Source organism: Typopeltis vanoorti, chromosome 21, assembly GCF_054136105.1.
Source record: "Typopeltis vanoorti isolate ZY-2024b chromosome 21, IOZ_Tvanoo_1.0, whole genome shotgun sequence".
Lineage (NCBI taxonomy): Eukaryota > Metazoa > Arthropoda > Arachnida > Uropygi > Thelyphonidae > Typopeltis > Typopeltis vanoorti.
In genome coordinates this window covers 57,860,310-57,884,442 of record NC_143569.1, presented here as the reverse complement: position 1 = coordinate 57,884,442, position 24,133 = coordinate 57,860,310, and the positions used below count along the sequence as shown (strand labels likewise).

Below are 24,133 nucleotides of genomic sequence, written 5' to 3'. Positions count from 1 at the left end.
GCAGTTAGAATTGAAGAAAATGTAGGAAGATGGTTTGATGCAAAATCAGGTGCACATTATTTCTGCTCTTATTCATCATCTATGTGGATCACATTATGAAAGAAAATGGCATTAGGCCTGATATTACAATTGGATATGTCAAACTTAGTTTGTTTTTTTGTTTTTTTTTGCAGATAATGTACTCCTAAACACATCTAGTGCAAGTCTCCAGGATTCTAAGTAAATTGAGCCGTAACAAATTTGGCATGAAAATCAGCAGTAAAAAGACCAAAATTATGAAAATAGGCAGAAACGTAGAATTCTTCAGCAAAAACTTCACCTACATTCTGAATGGCTATACTATAGAACAAGTAAAATATTTCAGCTGGCTAGGTACAATTTTTGGTGAAGATGGCAAGTTAAATGTGGAAAATAAACAACAGAATAAGCAAAGCTGATATGATGGGTAGCCAGCTGAATAAATTTATATGAAATAAGAGAGAAATTAGTCAAAACACCAAACTAGCAGTATACAAGGTGGTGTACAAGCCAATTTTAAGTTATGGATCTTCAAGTTGGGTTAAGAAATAAAGCACTTGATCAGACTAGAGACCACAAGATATGGGGGTTATGAGAAAAATTAGGGCAATAAACTGATGACATCAAAGGTTAGCAAAACAGGTGTTTGATACCAAAGTGGCAGGAAAGAGACCCAGGGGAAGACCAATGTCTGGGTGGATTGATTCAGTCTGAAGTGCCCGATATGACAGTATTGGATAATAGACTAATTTGGAGGAATATTGTTGATATGCGATTAATAATATAAACTTAACCATGTAGTGCTGTCATAGTAACCTGAACATCCCTTGAATGTACATATCAGGAAATTGACGATGTTTGTCTGTGAAACGTGCAACACCATCTTCTTTCTTTTATGCCTTAAGAGCCGTGGTTGTGATATATATAGCCATGTCTTACTGAATTGCTGTCCAGATATTTTTTATTACATAAGTGTGTGTTGCTTCTGGTACTCAATTTTATTCTTGCTAGAGAGTATTCATGTTAAAAATTTATGTAATTTACAACCGTGTTAAAAAAACTTTTTTATTATCCCGACGTTTCGATCTTCATATCACATACTAGAGAGTATTTTTTGCTCCATCAATTCTCCAGCCTTTTTTCTGAATGAATTATTTTATATAATGGTTTTTAGAATGTTTTTTAACTGGATTGAGATTGGTGATGGATGAGAGGAACACAGTTTAATATTTTAATGCTTCCTGCTTTGTGTTTAATAAGTTACCTCCTTAAATCTGTTGCTTTGAATGTTAGAAGCAGTAAAGTTTATTGCTGTTGCTCGGTTCATATCTATATTTATTTAGAAATTGCAAGTACTTCTTAACTAATAATTTTACACAATTTCAGTTCTTTTCATTTTTTTTTCTTAATTAATGGTTCATTATGCAGTTAATTTGTTTCTGGTCAGTATATTATATATTATGCTTGTCACTCCATTTATCAATTGATTGTCATTTTGGTTGTTACAGAAACCAGTTGAGGTTTTACAGCTGTGGTCTGATGAAGATGAGGTTTCTTCAGTCACATCTGGAGAAAATGTCAAAATAAAATTAAAAGGAGTAGAAGAAGAGGTATAATATGTTGTCAGTAGCTTTTAATTTTTAACATTTTTTACTACACTACTGATGTCAGCCAATCTCAACCTTTAGGAAGAATCTACTTTCCCTATAATAAGATAATTACTACCAAAACGTATTTCAGGGTGATGAGAAACTTACAAAGAAAGGCAAAATTGTAGATTTACAATTACGTTAACCCTGTATGTAATTCAAGTCTGCCCAATACCAGTGACTGGATAAGGTTTGTAGCATACGAGAGTAAAAGCAGTCATTTTAGATGGGTCCTGGAAATATACCTGACTTAAGAACAGTATAAACAGATACATTTGCAGATACATGCAAATCTTTGGGGTTACAAACATCACATACCATCATGACTTCCTTTCATCTTACTGCTTTGGAAGTCATGGTGGTATGTGATGTTTGTAACCCCAACTACAGTTTAGAAAAGGCACATGTATTTGCAAATGTATCTGTTTATGCTGTTCTTAAGTCAAGTATATTTCCAGAACCCATCTAAAATGACTGCTTTTACTCTCGTATGCTACAAACCTTATCCAGTCACTGGTATTGGGCAGGCTTGAATTACATACAGGGCTAACGTAATTCTATATCTACAACTTTGCCTTTCTTTGTAAGTTTCTCGTCACCCTGAAATATGTTTTGGTAATAATTATCTTATTATAGGGAGAGTAGATTCTTCCTAAAGGTTGAGATTGGCTGACATCAGTAGTGTAGTGAAAAGAAAAGCTTATAGAAATTAGATACAATTAACTTCTGCATATAATTCTAAACAATCTTAGAGAGTTAAGAATTCTAAAGAATGCTTAGAAAAAATAAATATTACTGTTAACTATTTTGTTAGCCAGAATAATATTAAACTAGATTATCTTCTACCCTGTAGACGATGGGGATAGCATAATTTATGTAGGTTCTTGTGTTAATAAATTAAAGTATATTAATTTTACCTCAGTAATACTAAGGTCGTTTTCTCTAAAGTCTCAAAAAATTCCTCCACTTCTACCTTAGTAGAACCTTCTGTGGGATCATGGGCACAAATAAGTCTCATTGTCCAGTTCCCCATTCTGATATTTGTCCATATCACTCTACTTGAGACTGCCTGCCATTCAAGAAGAAACCTTGTATTAGTGTTGAATACAGTAAAATCTCATTATAATGGACTAATTTGGACGATGGGGATCCCCGTTAAATCCAAAACTCCATTATATAATAAAGTAGATTTTCCGAATGAGTATGTTAAAAAAAAATTGACAAATTAGCTAATTTACATGTTTTTTACTTATGTAATTAAAATTAAGTACTGTATCTATGAAAAGTTTAATTTTACAGAAACGTTTTCTATATGTATTATTGCTTATAACCTCACCATGATTTTGAGACTCTAAAAAACAAGTCTGCGATATATATTGAAGTGAATAAAACATTTTTCCAAAAATAAGCTTTCGTTATATTTAAATAAACAATGTTTCGCATGAGACATACAGACCGGAAATTTTTTCCGTTAAATTGAGGGTTTACTGTACTGTGGCTACTCCTTCTTTTCCTTGATTGCCATTGCCTGAATATAACATTTTGTTCAAATTAAGGGGATATTAAATCCCACATTGTTTTAAAACCGAATAAGAAACTCAAAGATTGGAATCGGAGAGTTTCATGCCGAATATAGTAAACTATAAAAGTATCGGTGGCCACTAGCGTGAGCTAATGCAAGTAGTCCTAGTACGTAGTACAATCTCGGGCAACTCATTGCAAAGGTGGGGAAAGTTCTGATTGCTAATCTTGGTATTTTCCATAATGTAAAAACACATTTCCTAGGAAATGTATGCTGTTATTACATTATGGTGGGAGGTCACTACCAGACTGGTTTCAGCCTTTTTTGAGGCTTCATCGGTGAGTAGCTAGAGCAAATAGATACCAAAGGGTATAGCAAAAAGAACTTATATACTCTGCTATACGAGTTGTCAAACAGGTGCAGCCATTAAGTTACTTAAATATAAAGAGCCAATAGGCTTCATTTTGGCGATATAAACATTATTCAAATTAAGGGGATATTAAATCCCACATTGGTTTAAAACCGAATAAGAAACTTAAAGATTGGAATCAGAGAGTTTCATGCCGAATATAGTAAAATATAAAAGTATCGGCGGCCATTAGCGTGAGCTAATGCAAGTAGTTCTAGTACGTAGTACAATCTCAAATTCAATTTCCTAGGAAATGTGTTTTTACATTATGGAAAATACCAAGATTAGCGATCAGAACTTTCCCCACCTTTGCAACAAGCTGCCTGAGATTGTACTACGTAGTAGGACTACTTGCATTAGCTCACGCTAGTGGCCACCGATACTTTTATAGTTTACTATATTCGGCATGAAACTCTCTGATTCCAATCTTTGAGTTTCTTATTCGGTTTTAAAACAATGTGGGATTTAATATCCCCTTAATTTGAATAATGTTTATATCACTGAAATGAAGCCTATTGGCTCTTTATATTTAAACAACATTTTGTATTTTGAGGCTTTAGAGAAAGCAACTCACACAATGAAAAAAGGAAAAGTTGGTCCTTGTTGGGGATCTAAATAGCAGAGTAGGAAATGATTGTCAGGCATACAAAAGTATTTTGGGAAAATTTGGTGAAAAGAGCAAAGCTAATCTTCTCTCTTCTTCTTCTTCTGCAGCTTCTCCCACTTAAGTGGGGTCACTGTTTGTAATGAGTCTCCTCCACACCTTCCTGTCTTGGGCTGTCACCACATCCACGTTCTTCATCTTCAAGTCCTCTTCAGCCAGCTCCCTCCATCTCTTCTTTGGCTTCCCACGCTTCCGCCTTCCTTGCACATCCATCTGCATGACCCTTCTTTCCACATATTCGTCCTCCCTCCTCATCACATGACCAAACCATCTCAACCTTGCCTCCTGTATTTTCGCTCCTAAGTTCATAACTTTCACTGTTCCCCTGACATAGTCATTTCTCAGATGATCCTTTCTGGTCACACTGCACATCCACCTAAGCATTCTCATCTCTGCTACTTCCATCCTGCTGATGTTATTTTTCCTCAGGGCCACAGTTTCTATAGCATATGTTATAGCTGGCCTCACTACTGTCCTATAAATTTTGCCTTTCAGATTGATTGGCACCCTCTTATTGCATAACATTCCAGCCATCTCCCTCCAGTTCCTCCAACCCACTTGTATCCTGCATCCCACTTCCTTCTCAGCTCCTCCATCTTCTTCCACTGTTGAACCTAAGTATCTAAAGTCTCTCGCCTTCCTGATAACATTTCCTTCCAGCTCCAGATCTCTCTCTCTCTCCTGGCCGCCGTCCACTGTGCAACACATATACTCTCCTTACTTCTGCTTAGTCTCATACCTCTCTCTTCCAGTACTTTTCTCCATCTTTCCAGTTTAGTTCCCACTTCTTCTCTTGAATCTGCACACAGCAAGATGTCATCTGCATACAACATTGTCCAAGGCGCATCTTCTCTCACCTCCATCACAATATTAAACAGAAATGGACTTAATGCTGACCCTTGATGCGAGCCAACTGTCACTTGAAAACTTTGTCTATCCCAGACAGGTCCAAACACTTGTCTTCACATTTCTGTACATTTCCCGCAACAACCTGACATATTTCTCCGGCACCTTCTTCTCCCTCAGTCACCTCCAGACTTCTTGCCTTGGCACTCTATCGTATGCTTTCTCTAGATCAATAAATGCCATATGTAGCTCCCTTTGTTTCTCTTGATACTTTTCCATCATCTGCCGTAACCCAAAGATAGCATCTGTTGTTGATCTGCCCGGCATGAAGTCAAATTGTTCCTTTGCAATCTCCACCTCCTTCCTCAATCTACCATCAAGAACCCTTTCTAGGATTTTCATTGTGTGGGACATCAACTCTGTTCCTCTGTAATTTTTACAGTCTTGTGCATCCCCTTTACCCTTGTAGATGGGAACAAGAGTACTCTCCCTCCATTCCTCGGGTATATTTTCCTGTTGGCAAACCTTCATGAACAGGTCCCACAACAGGTCAATTCCCTCTTCCCCCAGTGCCTTCCATGAATTCTGGAATCCCTTCACTGGAATTCTGTTGGGGCCCACCGATTTTTCCATTCCTCATCCTCTTCATTGCCTCCGTCACTTCCACTCTACTGATGTTCTGCACCATCCCCTCAGAAGGTTGCCCATCTCCTCTGTGAGTCCTTGCATTTTCCTCATTCAAAAGTCCCTCAAAGTATATTTTCCATCTGGTTTCTTATGTCCACATCCCTCCATAATACTCTTCCTTCAGCATCTTTGATCTGCCTCACATGTAAGATGTCTTTTGCTGCTTTATTTCTATATTTCGCTAGTTGGTAAATTTTTCTCTGTCCTTCCTTTGTTTCTAATTGATCATACAGATCTTGATATGCCATGGCCTTCGCCTGTGCCACAGCTCTCTTGGCTTCTTGCTTTCTCTCTCTGTACACCTCTCTGTCCTCTTCCACTCCTGACTCATCCCACTTCTGCTTTGCCTTCCTCTTAGCTGTCACTGCCACTTGTACATTATTATTCCACCACCAACCCTCCTTCTGCTCTCTAATCTTTCCAGATGTCTCACCAAGCACCTCGATTGCGCAGCTCAGGATTACTTTTGAATTATTTGTCCACCAATCTTGTACACTTTCCAATCCATCCGAAATCCTCTCTAACACCCTCTCCCTAAAACGATTCCTCACACTCTCCTCTTTTAAGCGAAACCACTTAATATCTTCATCCCATGGCATCCAGAGGTTCTTATCTTCGATCTTATTTTAAAGTCTGCACACAGCAGTCGGTGTTGCTGTGCTACTTGATCTGTTGGAATTACTTTACAATTTGTGACAACCTTAAGATGTTTTCTTCTAGTCAAAATGTAGTCAATTTGTGAACTGTTGTTACCACTCCTAAATGTTATCGAATGTTCTTCCCTCTTGTAGAAAAACGAGTTCACAATTGCCAGATCAAATGCTACTGCAAAGTCCACAACCCTCTCTCCTTCCTGGTTCATCATTTCCACTCCGTGGCCACCATGCACCCTTTCACAATCACTATTCAACAGGTATTTGCCATTATTATTAGCAAAGCTAATAATAATGGCAAATACCTGTTGGATTTCTGCTCAGGACACGGCCTGATTATTCCAACATAAAAATGTGCACAAATTCACATGGAGAGAAGAGGCAAGGAATAAGAAAAGTCTCATTAACTATGTTATTGTTGATAGTTATGTTTTCTCCCTGGTACAGGACACCAGGAGGACACCAATTTCAAATCCTCTGTACACTCTGGTGTACAGAGGATTTGAAATTGGAAGTGATCACTATTTAGTATTGAGCAGGATAAAATTGAATTTCATATTGAAAATAAATATAAGAAAGTTTTAAAGTGAATAAAAGTTGTGCAGCCCTCAGATATGAACTGTAGACTAAAGTACATAAATATTATTGATGAAAAAATGAAATAGTTTGAGAACAGGAACCAAATTTGGTGATTTAGCCAGAGAAGCATGTGGTGAGGTTGTCTGCATGGATAGAAAAACCAGAACTCCATGGTGGATGCAGGAAGTTAAAGAAGCAGTGAAACAAAAGAAGAAAGCATATCAAAAGTTACTGGCAAATAAGTCAGCTTGTGCTCTTAGAGAATAGAGAGACAAATGTAAGAAAGCTAAACACTGTGTAAAACTAGCTAAACAAAAGTCATGGGAAGACTTTGGTAAGAACGTAGAAAATAAATGTCAAGAAGGTGGCAAGATATTCTGGAGGTTGCTGAAGAAGCTCAGAAATTGAGGAAAGAGTGTTGTAAAAGTCATTAGAATTGATAACGGTGATATGAAAACTGGAGAAAAAGATATCCTTGAAGTATGGAGTAATTACTTCGAATAATTGCTAAATGAATAATTTTCAAAGAAAAGCCTGATGAAGAACAAGCTGGATTCAGTCCAAATAGAGGCTGTCAGGATCATATTTTCACTTTATGATAAATAGTTGAGAAATCTTTGAATATGACAAAGATCTGTATTTAAGTTTTGCAGACCTGCATATGACAAGTTGCCAAGAGAAAAGCATATTCAATATGCTACAGTTATATGTTGTCAATGGGGCATTATATCAAGCAGTACTTAGTCTTTATTTGAGTTGCAAGTCAGCAGTTAGAATTGAAGGAAGTACAGGAAGATGGTTTAATGTTAAATCTGGTTTCAGGCAAGGATGTACATTCTTCCCTTTGTTATTTGTTATATATATATATGGATCAGATTATGAAGGAAAGTGGTATTAAACCTGATATTAAAATTGGAAATGTTAATGTCAGCTCTTTCTTTATGTGGATGATGTTATACTTCTGAATAAATTTTCTACAAGTCTGCAAGATTCCCTGACTAAATTGAATAACTGTTGTAATATATATATATATATATATATATATGGTATGAAGGTCAACAATAACAAGACAAAGGCAATGAAAATAGGCAAGAGTATTAAAAATATCAACTGCATTGTCAGTGGAGAACCCATAGAACAAGTGAAATAATAATTCTGCTACTTAGCTACGATTTTTAGTGAAGATGGTAAATTATATATGTAAATAGACAACAGAATCAGCAATGCTGGTATGGTAGGAAGTCCACTGAATAAATTTATATGGATATGAGAGAAAATAGTCAAAACACTAAATTAGCTTTATGCATGACATTGTTCAAACCAAATTTAACTCATGGATCTGAGAGCTGGGTCAGAAGTAAAACACTTGATCAAATACTGCAGATATGAGAGTGCTGAGAAAGAATAGGGGCATGAATGTTTGGCATGAATGTCAATATTGTTAAAAATGTGGATATTAGGAAAGAACTTGACATTGTCAGCATTCGGGAATGCATTAGCAGTGCTAATCTCAGGTGGTATGGTCACTTAAACAGAATGGGTGAGGAAAGATTAGCAAAACAAGTGTTCTCTACCAGGTTGGCAGGAAAACGACTCAGAGGAAGACCAAGATATAGGTGGATTGATATGGTACAAAGTGCCTTAGACGATGGAAATATATAAATTCTGAAAATGTTGTAGTCTTGACAAGTAACAGACTGATTTATTGGAAAATTCTACATAGGAAGTTACTGGTGATGTAAGTTTTTCATGTAGTACTATCATATCCTGTACACCGATTGAGGGTACATGTCAGGAATTTGATGATGATGCTGATAATACTAAGGTAAAATTATAATCCCTAATGTCAGTGTGGAATAATGCCAGCATGGTTAAATAATCCATGTTAAGCTTCCTGTCAGTAATGGCCAATGAACCTACAGTTCTAGACTGAAGTTCAAAAATAAGAATAATATAAAAAAAAAAAATCAGCTAACGCCTTTTTATTCCCGTATATACGGGAGTAGGTGAGGCCATTTAGCCCTATCTAACTTTTGGAGACTGAGTGGGCAATTCAATCTCCACTGGTACCCAATCAGAGACAGATGGCCCAAGGCTATCACTAATTAAGCGGTCCGCAGTGAAGAGAGACGGCTCAAATGTGCCGCCATCTCGTGGTCTCTAACCCTAACACAATATATTTAATGTCTGAAATAATGTGGGTTCTACGGTCGATTTTCTTGAGTTTACAGGACGAAAAACCTGAGTTTCCGGGAGGAAAAACCTGCTTTCCCGTGCCAGAGATCGACTAACTCGGGAACCGGTCGAAAAAAGGCTTAGAAAAATTTCTTCTAGTCGCCGACTAGACTCGAAACCAAGACTTCCTTCGTGCGGCCTAGCGCGGTGGTGTGCAAACGCCACATCCACTGAGCTACACAGGCTCTAAGAATAATATTGATATAATAATTCCATTTGGTCTGTATAAATTAAAATTAGGTAGCGACTTATTAATAGCCTAGGAAACAGTTAAAATGTCACTGGTCTTTGTTGCTTTACATAGTATTTCCTCAACAAGAGGAAGTGAGTAGCTCCTAGATTTCCATTTTGACCAAAGTCTATCCAGTGTAGTATATACATTTATGAAGTGGTTTTTCTTTCACTTTATTATAATGTTTTAGCTCTTTGTCTGTAGGAATTCTTGTAAATGCTGATGATTTAACAATGAAATTGGAACTGCAGTGTTTAAAAAACACATTTTCACCAGATATTTGATCTCCATCCCCAAGAGTCAAAACTATAATTATCTACACCAATGCCAAGAATTTATATTTCTTTCTTTTAAATGTATGAATTCTTAATATTGGTGTAGATAAATATAGATCAGATGTGGGAAGGGGGAAATTGGACATCTGGTGAAAATGTGTTTCTTAAATGTAGTTCCAATCTCATTGCAAATTCGTTAGCATTAGCAAAAAGTTTTTTCCAATTTGGGCAAAATTGCAAACTTGTGTACATCTTCAGTTAGAAGATGGCCAGATAAGTTAACAACCCATTTCTCTGTAAGTGATTTAGTTGTATTTTTTCATGATCGTTCTTATAAAGTTGAGTATTTCTTATCAAGATTTACAATACTTTTTTTTTTTCCTCAAAGCCTTGCATTTTACTGCATTATGAAATAATATAAACTCATTGCTACTTAGTATATACCAAGTGACGTTTTTATGCAATTTGTCTTACTATGGACAAACAGGAAGATCTGTCAATAAATCTATCTCTGAACATCAAGACTACATCCAGCTTATCAAACCTCAGAAATCTGGCCTGGCACAATACGGAATTGAAAACACTAGCCACAGGATTCAATGGGAAAACACCAAGTTGCTGCATAGATCCATATTTAAACATGAACACTTATACAAAGAAATGCTGAAGTCCTACTTCATTGACCTAACCTGAATTGTAATCATTACTTCACTATTCCAAACGTGTGGGGACAAATAGTTGAGAAATCATGGGACTATGACAAGGATCTGTGCTTGTTTTGTAGATCTGGAAAAGGTATACAACAAGGTACCCAGAGAAAAGCCTTTCAAAAAACTGCAAATATAGGGGTAAATGGAAATACAGAGCAATACATAGCCTGTATTTAAGTTGTCAGTCAGCAGTTAGAATTGAAGAAAATGTAGAAAAGTAGTTTGATGTAAAGTCAGGAATTAGAAAAGGGTGCACATTATTTCCACTCTTATTCATCATCTATATGGATTATATTATGAAAGAAAGTAGCATTCAACTTGATATTAGAATTGGTGTTATCAAACTTAACTCTTTGCTTTATGCATATGATGTACTCCTAAACACATCCTGTGCAAATCAGGATTCTCTAACTGTCGTGACGTTCTATTTTCATGTTATGTTCTAAATCCGCCATCTTGCTAAAAGTCACTTTCATAAAATAAAGGAAAACTAATTGCAAATCAATCACTGATCTAAGGGTAGAGAAATTTCTATTATACTGCGCCACTCTATCCTTAGATAAGTCTATATGAATTAGTAAGATTAATTCAAAATTAGTTAGCAGTCTTTTCACTCATTCAGGCCGATGGTATTTATTTTCTTTCCTTCTGGGATTCCCGCTAGATCCGAATTTTTGTGAACGGTGCAGTAAAAAGAAATTCAGGCAAACACAATATTTAAATTAACAAACAAAACATTTAATATATGGTTATATAACAAATACATGTATTCCACTTTTAAATATGACAACTCAGTCAAGCTAGTACATCAGGTCAAGTCATTCACAATAAATCAATCTTCCAAACTTTCACATACAAATACAGTTTCAGAATCACAAAGTTTCTTTACTCAATTTACTACAATAGAAATTCTTAATTAATCAGTTTCCTTGTATCTCTCAACTATACTCTACGATTAACTCGTAACAGGCACTAACCACGGTAGATATCACTACAATGTCTATATTTTCAACTCTCAGCCTCGATGGTAAGCTACAGTTAAATTTTAGAAACAGCGCAACGGAACTAATACTTAAATCTGCATACACTGAAATAAACTAATAGGACTGTCCTTACCAGAAATAATCTTCAGTACTTCCAATTTTTGTGAGCACACTTTCAAATTGTATTTATCACACTTGCGAAACACTAAATAACTAAAACATTACTAATCGCGCTTCAAAAATCCAGATAACAACTATAAGGTACATTAATTATTCTTATTTATCTTTCATCAACTAGTTTAACTTCGTACAATTCCCTTTCTTGGTAGTATAGAAATAAGTCGTAATTGTAGACTGACTGGATTTATTCAGTATTCTTCTTTGAATGTCCAGTTCTCTAATTATCCGATTACGGCAATAATTTCCTTTTATTACTATGGCTGATTTTGCTTTCAGCCAACTATAAGATTCACTTATAAAAAAAAATATCTACTCAATTCTTCCCTAAGAACCTTTTAATTACATCTACTTCTTTAGTTTACTTCCTTGCTACCTTATAGTTCCAAAGTTCCGTTCCGACCCTCACTTACAACTACGTATCTATTTTCTCTCTTCTCCACAAACGCTCCCTTCACACGCGCCCGTTTATTTTCACGCGTCTCCATGACAACCGATAGACGTAAACATTCTCGCGAATGTTACATTACGCTATACAACTACATTGAGTTATTACATAACATTAAGCTTTCACAAAAGGAATAAATAGAATGATCGCATTTCAATAAATGCGCAGTTAAACTACAAATATAAGTTCTTACAATATTGACATAACAATAAATAAAACAGCTTAATAACATTTAATACAGAATCTATTTACCATTAAAACATTTCTTTGATTAAGCAATTAAATATTTGACATAATTAAGGTAGTTATATAATATCAATTATAATTTATGTTATTTACATTAAATAATATCTACAAATATAGTTCTTATGACGGAAAATCATGTTGGATTCTGAATCAAACAACATTTATTCTATTTTCTACATAATTAGAATCCAACAACATCCTGTGCAAATCAGGATTCTCTAACTAAATTGATTAACAATGGGATGCTTAAGGATCAAAGCTGTATAACAGAGGAGACCTCAACATAGCCTTTAAAGGAATGCGAAGAACCGACCAGGGCTTCTGACCTAATGTCCAATTCTTACCTTCTCGTGATGCACCCTGTTGGGTATCTACTTGGATACTGAACGAACAAGGATGGGCTGGCAATTTGGAATTTAGCCGACCAAATTGTATTCTTATTGGTTAAACCAAAATAAAAAATGATTGTACAACATGACAAAATTTCATGCCGGCTGGGGCGTCGCCCAGTTAAACAAGGCTCCCGTTGTTTTCGCCAGGGAACCATGGCGAACAGTGAAAAGTCAGCTACTGAAACAAATCTGAAAACAAACCTCAACTCAACATCACCAGAGTTAAAGATCGGTACTATCAACATAAGAAACCTGAATGGCAAAGAAATGGAGCTAGCTGAAGAATTAGATAAGTACCAGATCGACATTATAGGGGTGACTGAAACAAAAAAGACAAAAACTGGTGAGATATTCCTGAGCCATAAATACAAAATGTTATATTCAGGAAATGACAATCGAGGAAAAGGAGTAGCCATAGTATTCAACACAAAATACTAAGCTAACCTTCTTGAATGGCAGTCAGTCTCAAGTAGAGTAATGGGGGCAAATATCAGAATGGGGAACTGGACAATGAGACTTATTTGTGCCTATGGTCCCTTTGGTCCCACAGAAGGTTCTACTAAGGTAGAAGTGGAGGAATTTTTTGTGTCAGTTGCTTTTTCTAAAGCAACTGACACAATGAAAAAGAAAAAGTTGGTGCTTGTTGGGGATCTAAATAACTGAGTAGGAAATGATTGTGAGACATACAAAAATATTTTGGGAAAATTTGGAGAAAAGAGCAAAGCTAATAATAATAATGGCAATTACCTGTTGGATTTCTGCTCAGGACATGTACTGGTTATTACTAACACTATGTTCCAACATAAAAATGTGCACAAATTCACATGGAGAGAAGAGGCAAGGAATAAGAAAAGTCTCCTTGACTATGTTATTGTTGATAGTGATGTTTTCTTCCTTGTGCAGGACACTAGAGTGTACAGAGGATTTGAAATTGGAAGCGATCACCTTTGCAACGAGTTGCCCTGGTGTGTACCACCTTACCTCAGTCCTGAAGATACTTTCAGGCGCAAACTTTGTTTGCTCACACTTGGATAAAGGATTAAACTAAATTTATTATATTATATTCTAACCAAGTGAAAAATAAACTTTCAACATCTTTCTCTAAATCCAGAGTAATTTATTAAAAATGGGTGGCACACCATTTGGCAACTCCTATAGGTAGAGTTGACCTGCGAATGCTTCTGCCTGGTATCTCAGCTTGGGCCTGGCTCCCACTGAAGAGACCTCAATAAAGGTCGAAACTAGTCTGGGTAGTGGCCCTTCCCTTAATGCATAACATTAGACATATCCGCAAGGAGATGTGTTTTGCATTATAGGAGATACTGAGACAGGAGTATTGGTAGCTTGCTCCACCTTTGCAACGAGTTGCCCTGGTGTGTACCACCTTACCTCAGTCCTGAAGATACTTTCAGGCGCAAACTTTGTTTGCTCACACTTGGATAAAGGATTAAACTAAATTTATTATATTATATTCTAACCAAGTGAAAAATAAACTTTCAACATCTTTCTCTAAATCCAGAGTAATTTATTAAAAATGGGTGGCACACCATTTGGCAACTCCTATAGGTAGAGATGACCTGCGAATGCTTCTGCCTGGTATCTCAGCTTGGGCCTGGCTCCCACTGAAGAGACCTCAATAAAGGTCGAAACTAGTCTGGGTAGAGGCCCTTCCCTTAATGCATAACATTAGACATATCCACAAGGAGATGTGTTTTGCATTATAGGAGATACTGAGACAGGAGTATTGGTAGCTTGCTCCACCTTTGCAACGAGTTGCCCTGGTGTGTACCACCTTACCTCAGTCCTGAAGATACTTTCAGGCGCAAACTTTGTTTGCTCACACTTGGATAAAGGATTAAACTAAATTTATTATATTAGATCACTATTTAGTCTTGAGCGGAATAAATTTAAATTTCATATTGAAAAGAATAACATGTAAGAAAGTTTTAAAGCGAATAAAAGGTGAGCAGCTCTCACATGTGAACTGTAGACTAAAATACAGAAAGATTATTGAAAAAAAAAATGAAAGAATTTGAGAACAGGAACCAAACCTTGGAGAAAGCCCTGATTGATTCAGCTAGAGAGGCATGTGGTGAAGTTGTCTGCAAGGATAGAAAAATTAGAACTGCACGGTGGACACAGGAAGTTAAAGAGGCAGTGAAGGAAAAGAAAAAAGCATATCAAAAGTTCCTGGCAAATAAGTCAGTTTGTGCTCTTAGAGAATACAGAGACAAATGTAAGAAAGGTAAACAGTGTTTAAAATTGGCTAAACAAAAGTCATGGGAGGTCTTTGACAAGAATATAGAAAATAAATATCAAGAAGTGGCAAAATATTCTGGAGGTTGTTGAAGAAGCTTAGTAATGGAGGAAAGAGTGCTGTAAAAGGAATTAGTGATGATAAAGGTGACATGAAAACGCAAGGAAAAGATATCTTTGAAGTATGGAGTAATTTCTTTGAAAAACTACTAAATGAAACAAGCAGTGGTGACAGCACAGTGGTAAAAAACACTGACCAGGCATGCAGTCAGGAATACATATCCATACTTGAAGTAGAAAAAGCCATTAAATTCTTGAAATGTGGAAAGGCAGTAGGAGTAGATGATATTCAACCAGAAATACTGAAATATGGTGGTATAAGAGTCTTACAGTGGCTGCACTGCATAGTTTAGAAAGCCTGGACAGAGGGACAAATTCCTGATGATTGGAGGAGAGCTCTAATAATGCCCATATATAAAAATGGGAAAAAAAACTGAATGTGAATATTACAGAGGTATTTCCCTACTGAGTATTCCTGGCAAGATCTATGCAAGTATACTTGAGAAACGGTTGAGAAGAATTGTGGAAGAAAAGCTTGGTGAAGAACAAGCTGGATTCAGGCCATATAGAGGCTGTCGGGATCAGATCTTCACTTTACGACATATAGTCGAGAAAGCATGGGAATATAACAAAGATCTGTATTTAAGTTTTGTCGATTTGGAAAAGGCATATGACAAAGTGCCAAGAGAGAAGCTATTCAATACGCTGCAGTTATATGGTGTCAATGGAGCATTATATCAAGCTATACTTAGTCTTTATTTGAATTGTAAGTCAGCAGTTAGAATTGAAGGAAGTACAGGAATATGGTTTACTGTTAAATCTGGTGTGAGACAAGGATGTACATTATCCCCTCTGTTATTCATTAACTATATGGATCACATTATGTAGGAAAGTGGTATTAAACATGATATCAAACCTGGAGATGTTAATGTCAGTTCTTTGCTTTATGCAGATTATGTTATTCTTCTAAATAAATCCACTACAAGCCTGCAAAATTCTCTGATTAAAATGAATAGCTATTGTAATAGATATGGTATTGAAGGTCAGCAATAAAAAGACAATGAAAATAGGCAGAATCATTGAAAATGTCAACTGTGTTGTGAATGGAGAACCTGTGGAAGAAGTAAAACATTTCAGCTATTTAGGCACTATTTTTAGTGAAGATGGTAAATTAAATATAGAAATAGACAACAGAATCGGCAAAGCTGTATGGTGGGAAGTCAATTGAATAAATTCATATGGAATAAGAGAGAAATTAGTCGGAACACTAAATTAGCTGTATACAAGACAGTGTTCAAACCAGTTTTAACTTATGGATCTGAGAGCTGAGTAAGAAGTAAAACTCTTGACCAAAGACTAGAGACCGCAGATATGAGAGTCCTGAGGAAGATTATAGGCGTGAACAGATGGCATCAATGGCAATATCATATTAAAAACGAGAATATTAGGAAAGAACTTGACATTGTCAGCATCCAGGAATGCGTTACCAGAGCTAATCTCAAGTGGTATGGTCACTTTAACAGAATGGGCAAAGAAAGATTAGCAAAACAAGTGTTCTCTGCCAGGTTGGCAGCAAAACGACCTAGAGGAAGACCAAGATATAGGTGGATTGATACGGTACAAAGTGCCTTAGACGATAGAAATATAATATCTGATAATGTTGACAAGTAACAGACTGATTTGGAGGAAAATTGTAGATAGGAAGTTTGTAATGATGTAATTTTTTCCATGTAGTACTATCTCATATCCTGTACACCCCTTGAGGGTACATGGCAGGAATTTGATGATGATGACAAATTTGGTGTGAAAATTGGCACTAAAAAGACCAAAACTATGACAATAGCCAGGAACATATCTTCATTGGAATTCTGAATGGAAAGCCTATAGAACAAGTAAAATATGTCAAGTATTTTGGCACAGTTTTTAATGAATATGGCAAGTTATATCTGGAAATAGACAAGAGAATAAGCAAAGTTGGTATGGTGGGTTAGCCAGTTGAATAAATATATATGGAATAAGAGAGAAATTTGCTAAACCACATAATAGCGATACACAAGGCAGTGTTGTTTAAACAAGCTTTAAATTATGAATTTGAGATCAAAGATTAGAGACAAGTCCCTAGCTAGTTCTTGGAAAAATTTGGAGCCTGAACAGATGGCATCAATAGCAGAAACGTATTAAAAATGAAAACATTTGGGAGGAACTTGACATTGTTTGCATTCAAGAATGTGTGAGGAGGGCTAATCTAAGGTGGTATGGTTGCTTGAAACAGAATAAATAAAATAAGGTTAGTGAAACAGGTATCAATGGTATTTGATGCTAAGATGACAAGGAAAAGTCATAGTGAAAGACCATAGTAGATTGATTCAGTCAGAAGTGCATTAAAGGTGGGGGGGATTCAAAAACTAACAATGGCTAATACAGTGTGCTCAATTTTCACCTTCTTGTGATGCACTATATTATTAGGTATCCATGAATAATGAATGAATGAAATTGTATTCTGTATTGGCTTAAACTACAAATAAAAATAATGGTTCAGAGTGATGAAATGTCATCCTGGCTGGGATATTGCCTGGTTAAATAAAGTCTTGCCATTTTAATTAGGAAACTAGGGTGAATAGTGAAAAGCCAACTATTGAAACAGATATTATCAGAATTGAAGATAGATACCATCTGTATGAGATATTGTTTGAAAGAAGTAGAACTTATCATGAGAATTATTAGGTGAATCTCTAATGTTACTGAAACGTAAAACAGATGAGATGGCTAAATAATAATGTGATGTGTTTCAACAGTGACATGAAGGTAAACTTCTTGATTAGCAGACAATCTCAGTGGGATGTGTACAAATTTCAAAATGGGAAATTGAATAGGGAAATTATTTGTGCCTACAAATAATTTCACTATTCAATAGGATCTACTAAGGAAGAAGAGTTTATTGGGGTCAGACAGAGGGCAGCTGACATGGAGAAAACAGAAAAAGTTCTTGTTGAAGATCTAAACAGCTGAGAGGAAATGAATACCAGACATAGAAATGTTTTGGGAAAATTTGGAGAAAAAAGTGAAGTTAATAATAATGGTAAATACTATGGATTCTGTTCAGTAGATAGACTAGTCATTACTAACCATGTTCCAACAAAATACTGTATACATATATTCATATGAAGAACACAAATAAGAAAAGGTTTATTCATTATGTTATTGTCAGTAGTGATATGTTTGCATTGATTTCATATACAAGGATTTACAGGGGATTTGAAATAGGATGAACATTTAGTTTGGAGCATGATAAAAATTAATGATACACTTTAAAAAATCTTATTCAAAAAGAAAAAGGCCAAAAGTTAAAAAGAATTGAGTTGAGCAGCTTCACACCTGTAGACTCAAATGTATAAAAATTATTGGACAAAAACAGTTTGTCTGATTTGGTGTGAGTCTCCTGCCATGAGAGCAAGGTTCCTGGATCATCTGACCTGTAGCTTACCCATGGCACTGGTGTACTGTATTGAAAAGTTTACCAATTTTCATGGAGGTAATTTACACTTAAAAAAAAATTGCAACATTTTACCCAACTCCCAATCAAAGCATGTCTTCAGCATTGTATACCACAAATTGCTACTCATTTTCTTTGCAGGCATACCCTAGTAGAATAGAACAAGATTCTTTTCTAGCTGGCCTGGAAGCTTCCTGAATCATTAATGTTAGTGTTAGATTTCGAATGAGGAATTTTCATTTAAAAAATTATTTCATTCAGGATCTAACAAGAATAAAATAATAACTAAGAGATACTGTACTGTGTAGGAAACAAATTGCAAGAGGGAGCATAAATGAATAACTATAATGTAAGGCATGGAGCTCTTATCCCCTTCAATATTGTGGTGAGTGTGACATAAGTGAAATTTCCACCTGAGCTGTCTTCTCTGTTGTTATTGACATCTCCAGTATCTTTTTGTCTGATTTTCAAACTTCTAGTTGTTTGTCCTATATAAGCAAGGTTACACGAACGTGGAATATTGTTAACTCCAGGATGTTTGTTGAAAGGGTTGTGGTCCTCAGGTGTATAGTCACAATGGGGTTGAAAGCTACTTTTATGTCATGAGATTTCAGATTGGCAATTTTGAGAGAAAATCAAAAATCTTTTGTAGATAACAGTATTCTACAAAAGCATTGTGTTGGAAAGAATCAAGAAAACATTTTAAAAACATAAGAGAAAATAAATTTGAGGTGCATATGTTGAATGAGGTCTCAGCTCAGAGACCCCATTCAATGTGGTCTCAGAGAAATCACCAAGATTTAAATGTTGTTTTTAACTTGAAAATCAAATACTTTTGATATAAAAATGAACCATTTTGTTGTTATGTTGACTTCAAATTTCTCACACTTCAAGAATATAACTAAGAAAATTACATATCTTTTAAGTTTCATATCCTCAAATTTTAAGTGTATATATGTAGGTATTAATTTTTGTTTTATAGGAAGTATCATCGGGTTTTGTACTTTGTGATGCCAACAACCCTTGTAGAACAGGAAAAGTGTTTGATGCTCAAGTAAGTAAATTATTTAGAACTAAGGATTAAGAATGTTAGTTATATTTTAAAACTTATTGCTAGTGATGGACAAGCTCTTGGTAGTGGAAATAGTATTTGATGTCCTTAGTTTTGTTTTCAATACTTTTTTTTGAGCATGAGAGAGCTTCACTCACAGAACAAAGAATGCATTCTTTCAGACCTCAGATTGAATTTTTTTTTTTTTCGCCCATCTCTGCACGAGTTGCCAAAAGGTGTCGCACCCTTGTGACACCTTTTGGCAACTCGTATACGGAAATGTGACTTCTGCATTGTTTCAGCCTTGATATCACCTCTGGGTCTGGCTCCCAGTGAAGAGACCTCAATAAAGGTTGAAATCGGTCTGGGTAGTGACCCTTTCCACAATGCATAACATTATACCTGTCCACAAGATGTGCTTTGCATTATGGGATACTAAGGCAAGTGATGCGAAGTCGGTCCACCTTTGCCATGAGTTGTCCCAGTCCTGAAGATACTTCAGGCACAACTTTGTTTGCTTACACTTGGATAAAGGATTAAACCAAATATATAATTTAAGCTTGTACTATTCTTTCCATTGAAAATGTGCATATTTCTTAATTTCAGCTGGCACATCGTATTTCAATTGCACCTATAGTTCATTCCTCTTAAAAAGTGAAAAATACATTTCATGTTTTTGTTGTGCACGATTGTGCATGTCCATCAGGTGGATGCTTGCTTGACTATATGACATGTTATGTGGTTGTTCTACAGAAATTTGTTGGTTTCCACAGTTAATGAAGTATATATGTATTCGTAATGAAATTTGGATTTTATGATTATAGAAGACTTCATCTACAGAATCAACAATAGAGAAAACAAAGGCAATCACTGCAGTGGTTTTTGTTTTTTAATTTTGTTGAGTGTAGCTACATCAAAGTTTCAAAACGTATACTAGTTGTACGAACTGCTGTGAGCGTATATAATTAAAAAAATACAGCAATCCCTCGATTAGTGCGTCTTTTTTTTTCGATACACAAATTCGATTAGTGCACCTATATACATCTTAGAAACAAATGTTACAGATTTTAAAAAAAAAAAAAAAAAAAATTTCGATCTATACATTTTTTATGGCTAACTATTTTAAAAAATCACTCACCAGAATTAAATAATTTAGTTACCGATTTGAAACATTTTACAGAGTTATTTCTTAATGGCATGCTACACTATTTCTAAGTACGGTATGTTCCAAATTTACTGCCAAAATTTATGTCGTCTGCTTTACATAGCATTTTGCTGATCATATCTCGTGCAATTGTTTTCCGTACCTTTTTTTATTTTAAATTATTTCCCTAACCTTTAATCATGAGTAAAAGAATTAGTGAACAAAAAAGTGGAAGTGTGAAAATGATTTGAAAAGTAATCTAATTGGAAGAATAACTTGAAATAATAAAGACAAATGAACAAGCCGAGGGTCCGCCTGGTTAGCCTAGTGGTTATGCGCTTCGCAACCATATACCTGGGGAAGGAGTGTCCTAGGTTCGATTCCTGTCGGTGACGTGAGGAGCTGAAGGATCTTCCTCAGCCATAGCCAAGTTAGCCAGTCTTGGTTGTGGACAGCAGGGTTTTTTCCTCAGTTTATTCTGAAGTTTTTCATCCCGCAAATCAGGCAAACTGGCCTTGAGAACTTAACGCAACAGGCCATAGGATATACCGGGGCATAGGGCTGACCACCTTATCCTCTAAACTGATTGAGGTCCGATGATCAATGGACCCTCGACACCGCAAGGTAAAAGAGGGTATAAAGAAGATGAGATGATGAGGTGAACAAGCTGAGTCCAGAGCAATGATAGGAAAAGAACACAAAAATGAATTAACTATAAGAGCCGTTTTAAGCAAAGCTGCTGAATACAAAAGAAAGGTAAGGCTGCTTCAAGTTCATCATGCTTGCATGCATTCAAAATCAAAGTGTTATAACGATTGAATTAGAGAGACTTCTTTCTACATGGATGGATCGAACATTGTAACCCAAAATGGATCCCACTAAGCACTGACCCTATTAAATCAAAAGCATTAAGTCTCGTTGCAACCCTGAAAGAAAGGGCTATCAATGATGGAAAGGAAGAAGAAGCATTCCACGCTAGTGCTAGGTGGTTTGAGCATTCCAAAAAAAAAAAAAAAAAGAAATAGCCTACATAAAGTTCTTTATTAGAACTATATATATGATGTCGATGAAATGGCATTTTTTGGAAGCCAATGCCTTCCAAGACTTTTCTGCCAAATCAGAGAAATCTTGGCCTAGTTATAAAGTCACAAAGTTGAATGAAATTACTGCTACCAATGTGCAAGCTGTTTGCAAGCACATTCTTCCACATTGCACAAATGATTTTAGAGGCTCTTCCAATGAATTAAGTTAATTAGATCTTTTAATTTCAGTTAATTAGATTTTTTTTCATGTAGTACTATCATATCCTGTACACCCCCTTAAGAGTACATGGCAGGAATTTGATGATGAGATCTCATTCTGAGAAATTGAGTGATTCTGACTTGCTAAATTAAGATCCTGAAGAATATGAATACTATGAAGAAAATTTAATCACTGACAAGCCCAAAGAGATTTCACAGAAGCAATTTGAAAATATTTTTCGTACAATCGAAGTTTCTAAGTAGCAATGCTTAGAAGCTGACCCTGATGAAGAGATTAGCAGTAAAATTTGCAGAAGTAGTAGAAGAGGCAATGGGGCATACTGTCAGTTGTATGAAAAAAAAAGAAACAGAATGCCCGCAAAACTACGTTTGCCCAATTCTTTGTTAAGAAGTAGAATAATAAATTTATATTCTGAATATGTTTTATTATCTTTCAACTTCATGGGTTTCCTTTAACTAGGCCCTGAGACATACCCTAATTCTTTTATAAAAAAGATAAAGAATCAAAACAGAAATTTGAGGAATGATTTATACTTTTTCCCATAGGTTATTATATTCTATTAGTGTGCTTTTGATTAATGCATCTGCTTTCAAGAACGCATTAGGCGCATTAATCGAGGGATTGTTGTACATCTAAATAATGGATGGAAATGCAACCATAATCAGTCTTTCTTAGCAACTAATCCCTCGGTCTCCCTCTCTGGACACAAAGATAGACTAACCATATTTACCCTATATACAGAGTGGTTGAAAATTCCATGTACAAACTTTGAGGGAAGGTAGAGAACATCAAAATCAACCATATTCACATAGGAAAGCATGAACGGAAATGCTACCTGAAAGTGATATAGGTAGCACTGTTCAGCAGTGGGGCTTCCTCAATCAAGTGCTTTCGATGCCGTACGAAGAACATGTATTGTTTTACGAATGCTGAGATGGCAGACGTGCATCTCATTTACCATATTATGTATCCAACTACTATTGAACCGTTCAGTTACGCCTAATAAAGTTTTTTACACTACTTACTGCCTTGTGCTATTTCTGTATCTTTGTATCCCTGTTAGTACCTTCTGGTGGCATTTCCGGTCATGCTTTTCTATTTGAATATGGTTGATTTTGATGTTCTCTACCTCCCCTCAAAATTTGTACGTGTAATTTTGAATCACCCTGTATATATATAAACCATATATATGTATATTAATGGCACTGCATGCCCATTTCAGTTGGGTATACAAAAGTAAGATTGCATTTTGATTGATGTATGCAAGTTTTAAGTGTATACAGCTAATTCTCTTTCTGCCTGGCTTTTTTTTTTTTACATGATTTTGAAATAATACAGTTTAGAAAACAAAAGCAATTCTAATTTTACATGGAATATTTTGATTTAACATGGTTAAAATTGTGCTTATTTTAAAAATTTATGTTTGAATTCAGTTCTGTTTAAAAGGATATTTCCATTATAATTATCATTTCCTAGTCCGGTACATATGTACTTAAACTTGAATTTTGGGAATTCCCCCCCCCCCTTGATGTTGTAAATATTGGGGATTACTCTTTACGCTACAGAATGTAGACAAATGCCAAGTAGAACTTTCATCACACTATCACAAAAAAGTGTTGGTGGCTTAAAGCTGCTAAGGATCGTGGGATTATTATTTTGCAGTAATGTTGAGGAGATCGTATATTAAAACCATTATTCATTAATCGATCCCTAAGACTGAAGGCAATGAAAGGTTTGGATTTTAACACGTTGCCATGTTAAAATATTTTTAAAATGGCAATGTGTTTCTTTTTATTTGCCTTCCAATGCACTGGAAGGCAAATAAAAAAAAAAAAAAAGATTGGGTTAGAAAAGAAATTTTTAATGGATGGTTCCATCAATGTTTTGTTTCAGAAGTTAAATGCTATTTGATGGAAAAAAATATGGACTTTAAAGTTTTATTGATTATAGACAATGTGCATGTCCATCCTGATTTAGAACACCTGAATGTGGAATGGTGTTTTATTCAACCTAGTTCAACATCCTTAATACAGCTACTAGACCAGGGTGGTGTGATCGCTACCTTCAAAACTTACTACATAAGAAGAACATTCCAATACATTTTGGATAAACTAGATAAGGATAATTTACTGAACAGTTAT

At 35.5% G+C, this 24,133-nt stretch overlaps 1 protein-coding gene across 1 annotated transcript in view; it reads left to right on the top strand.

The window, feature by feature from the left end:
* The window catches only part of eRF3 (eukaryotic translation release factor 3), a 217,588-nt gene that overhangs the window by 155,788 nt on the left and 37,667 nt on the right, over positions 1–24,133 (top strand). Inside the window, exons 11-12 of the mRNA XM_090411395.1 lie at positions 1,527–1,628; positions 19,517–19,588. Of these exons, the coding sequence (XP_090267521.1) occupies positions 1,527–1,628; positions 19,517–19,588 (174 nt within the window). The remainder of the gene's footprint in view (positions 1–1,526; positions 1,629–19,516; positions 19,589–24,133) is intronic.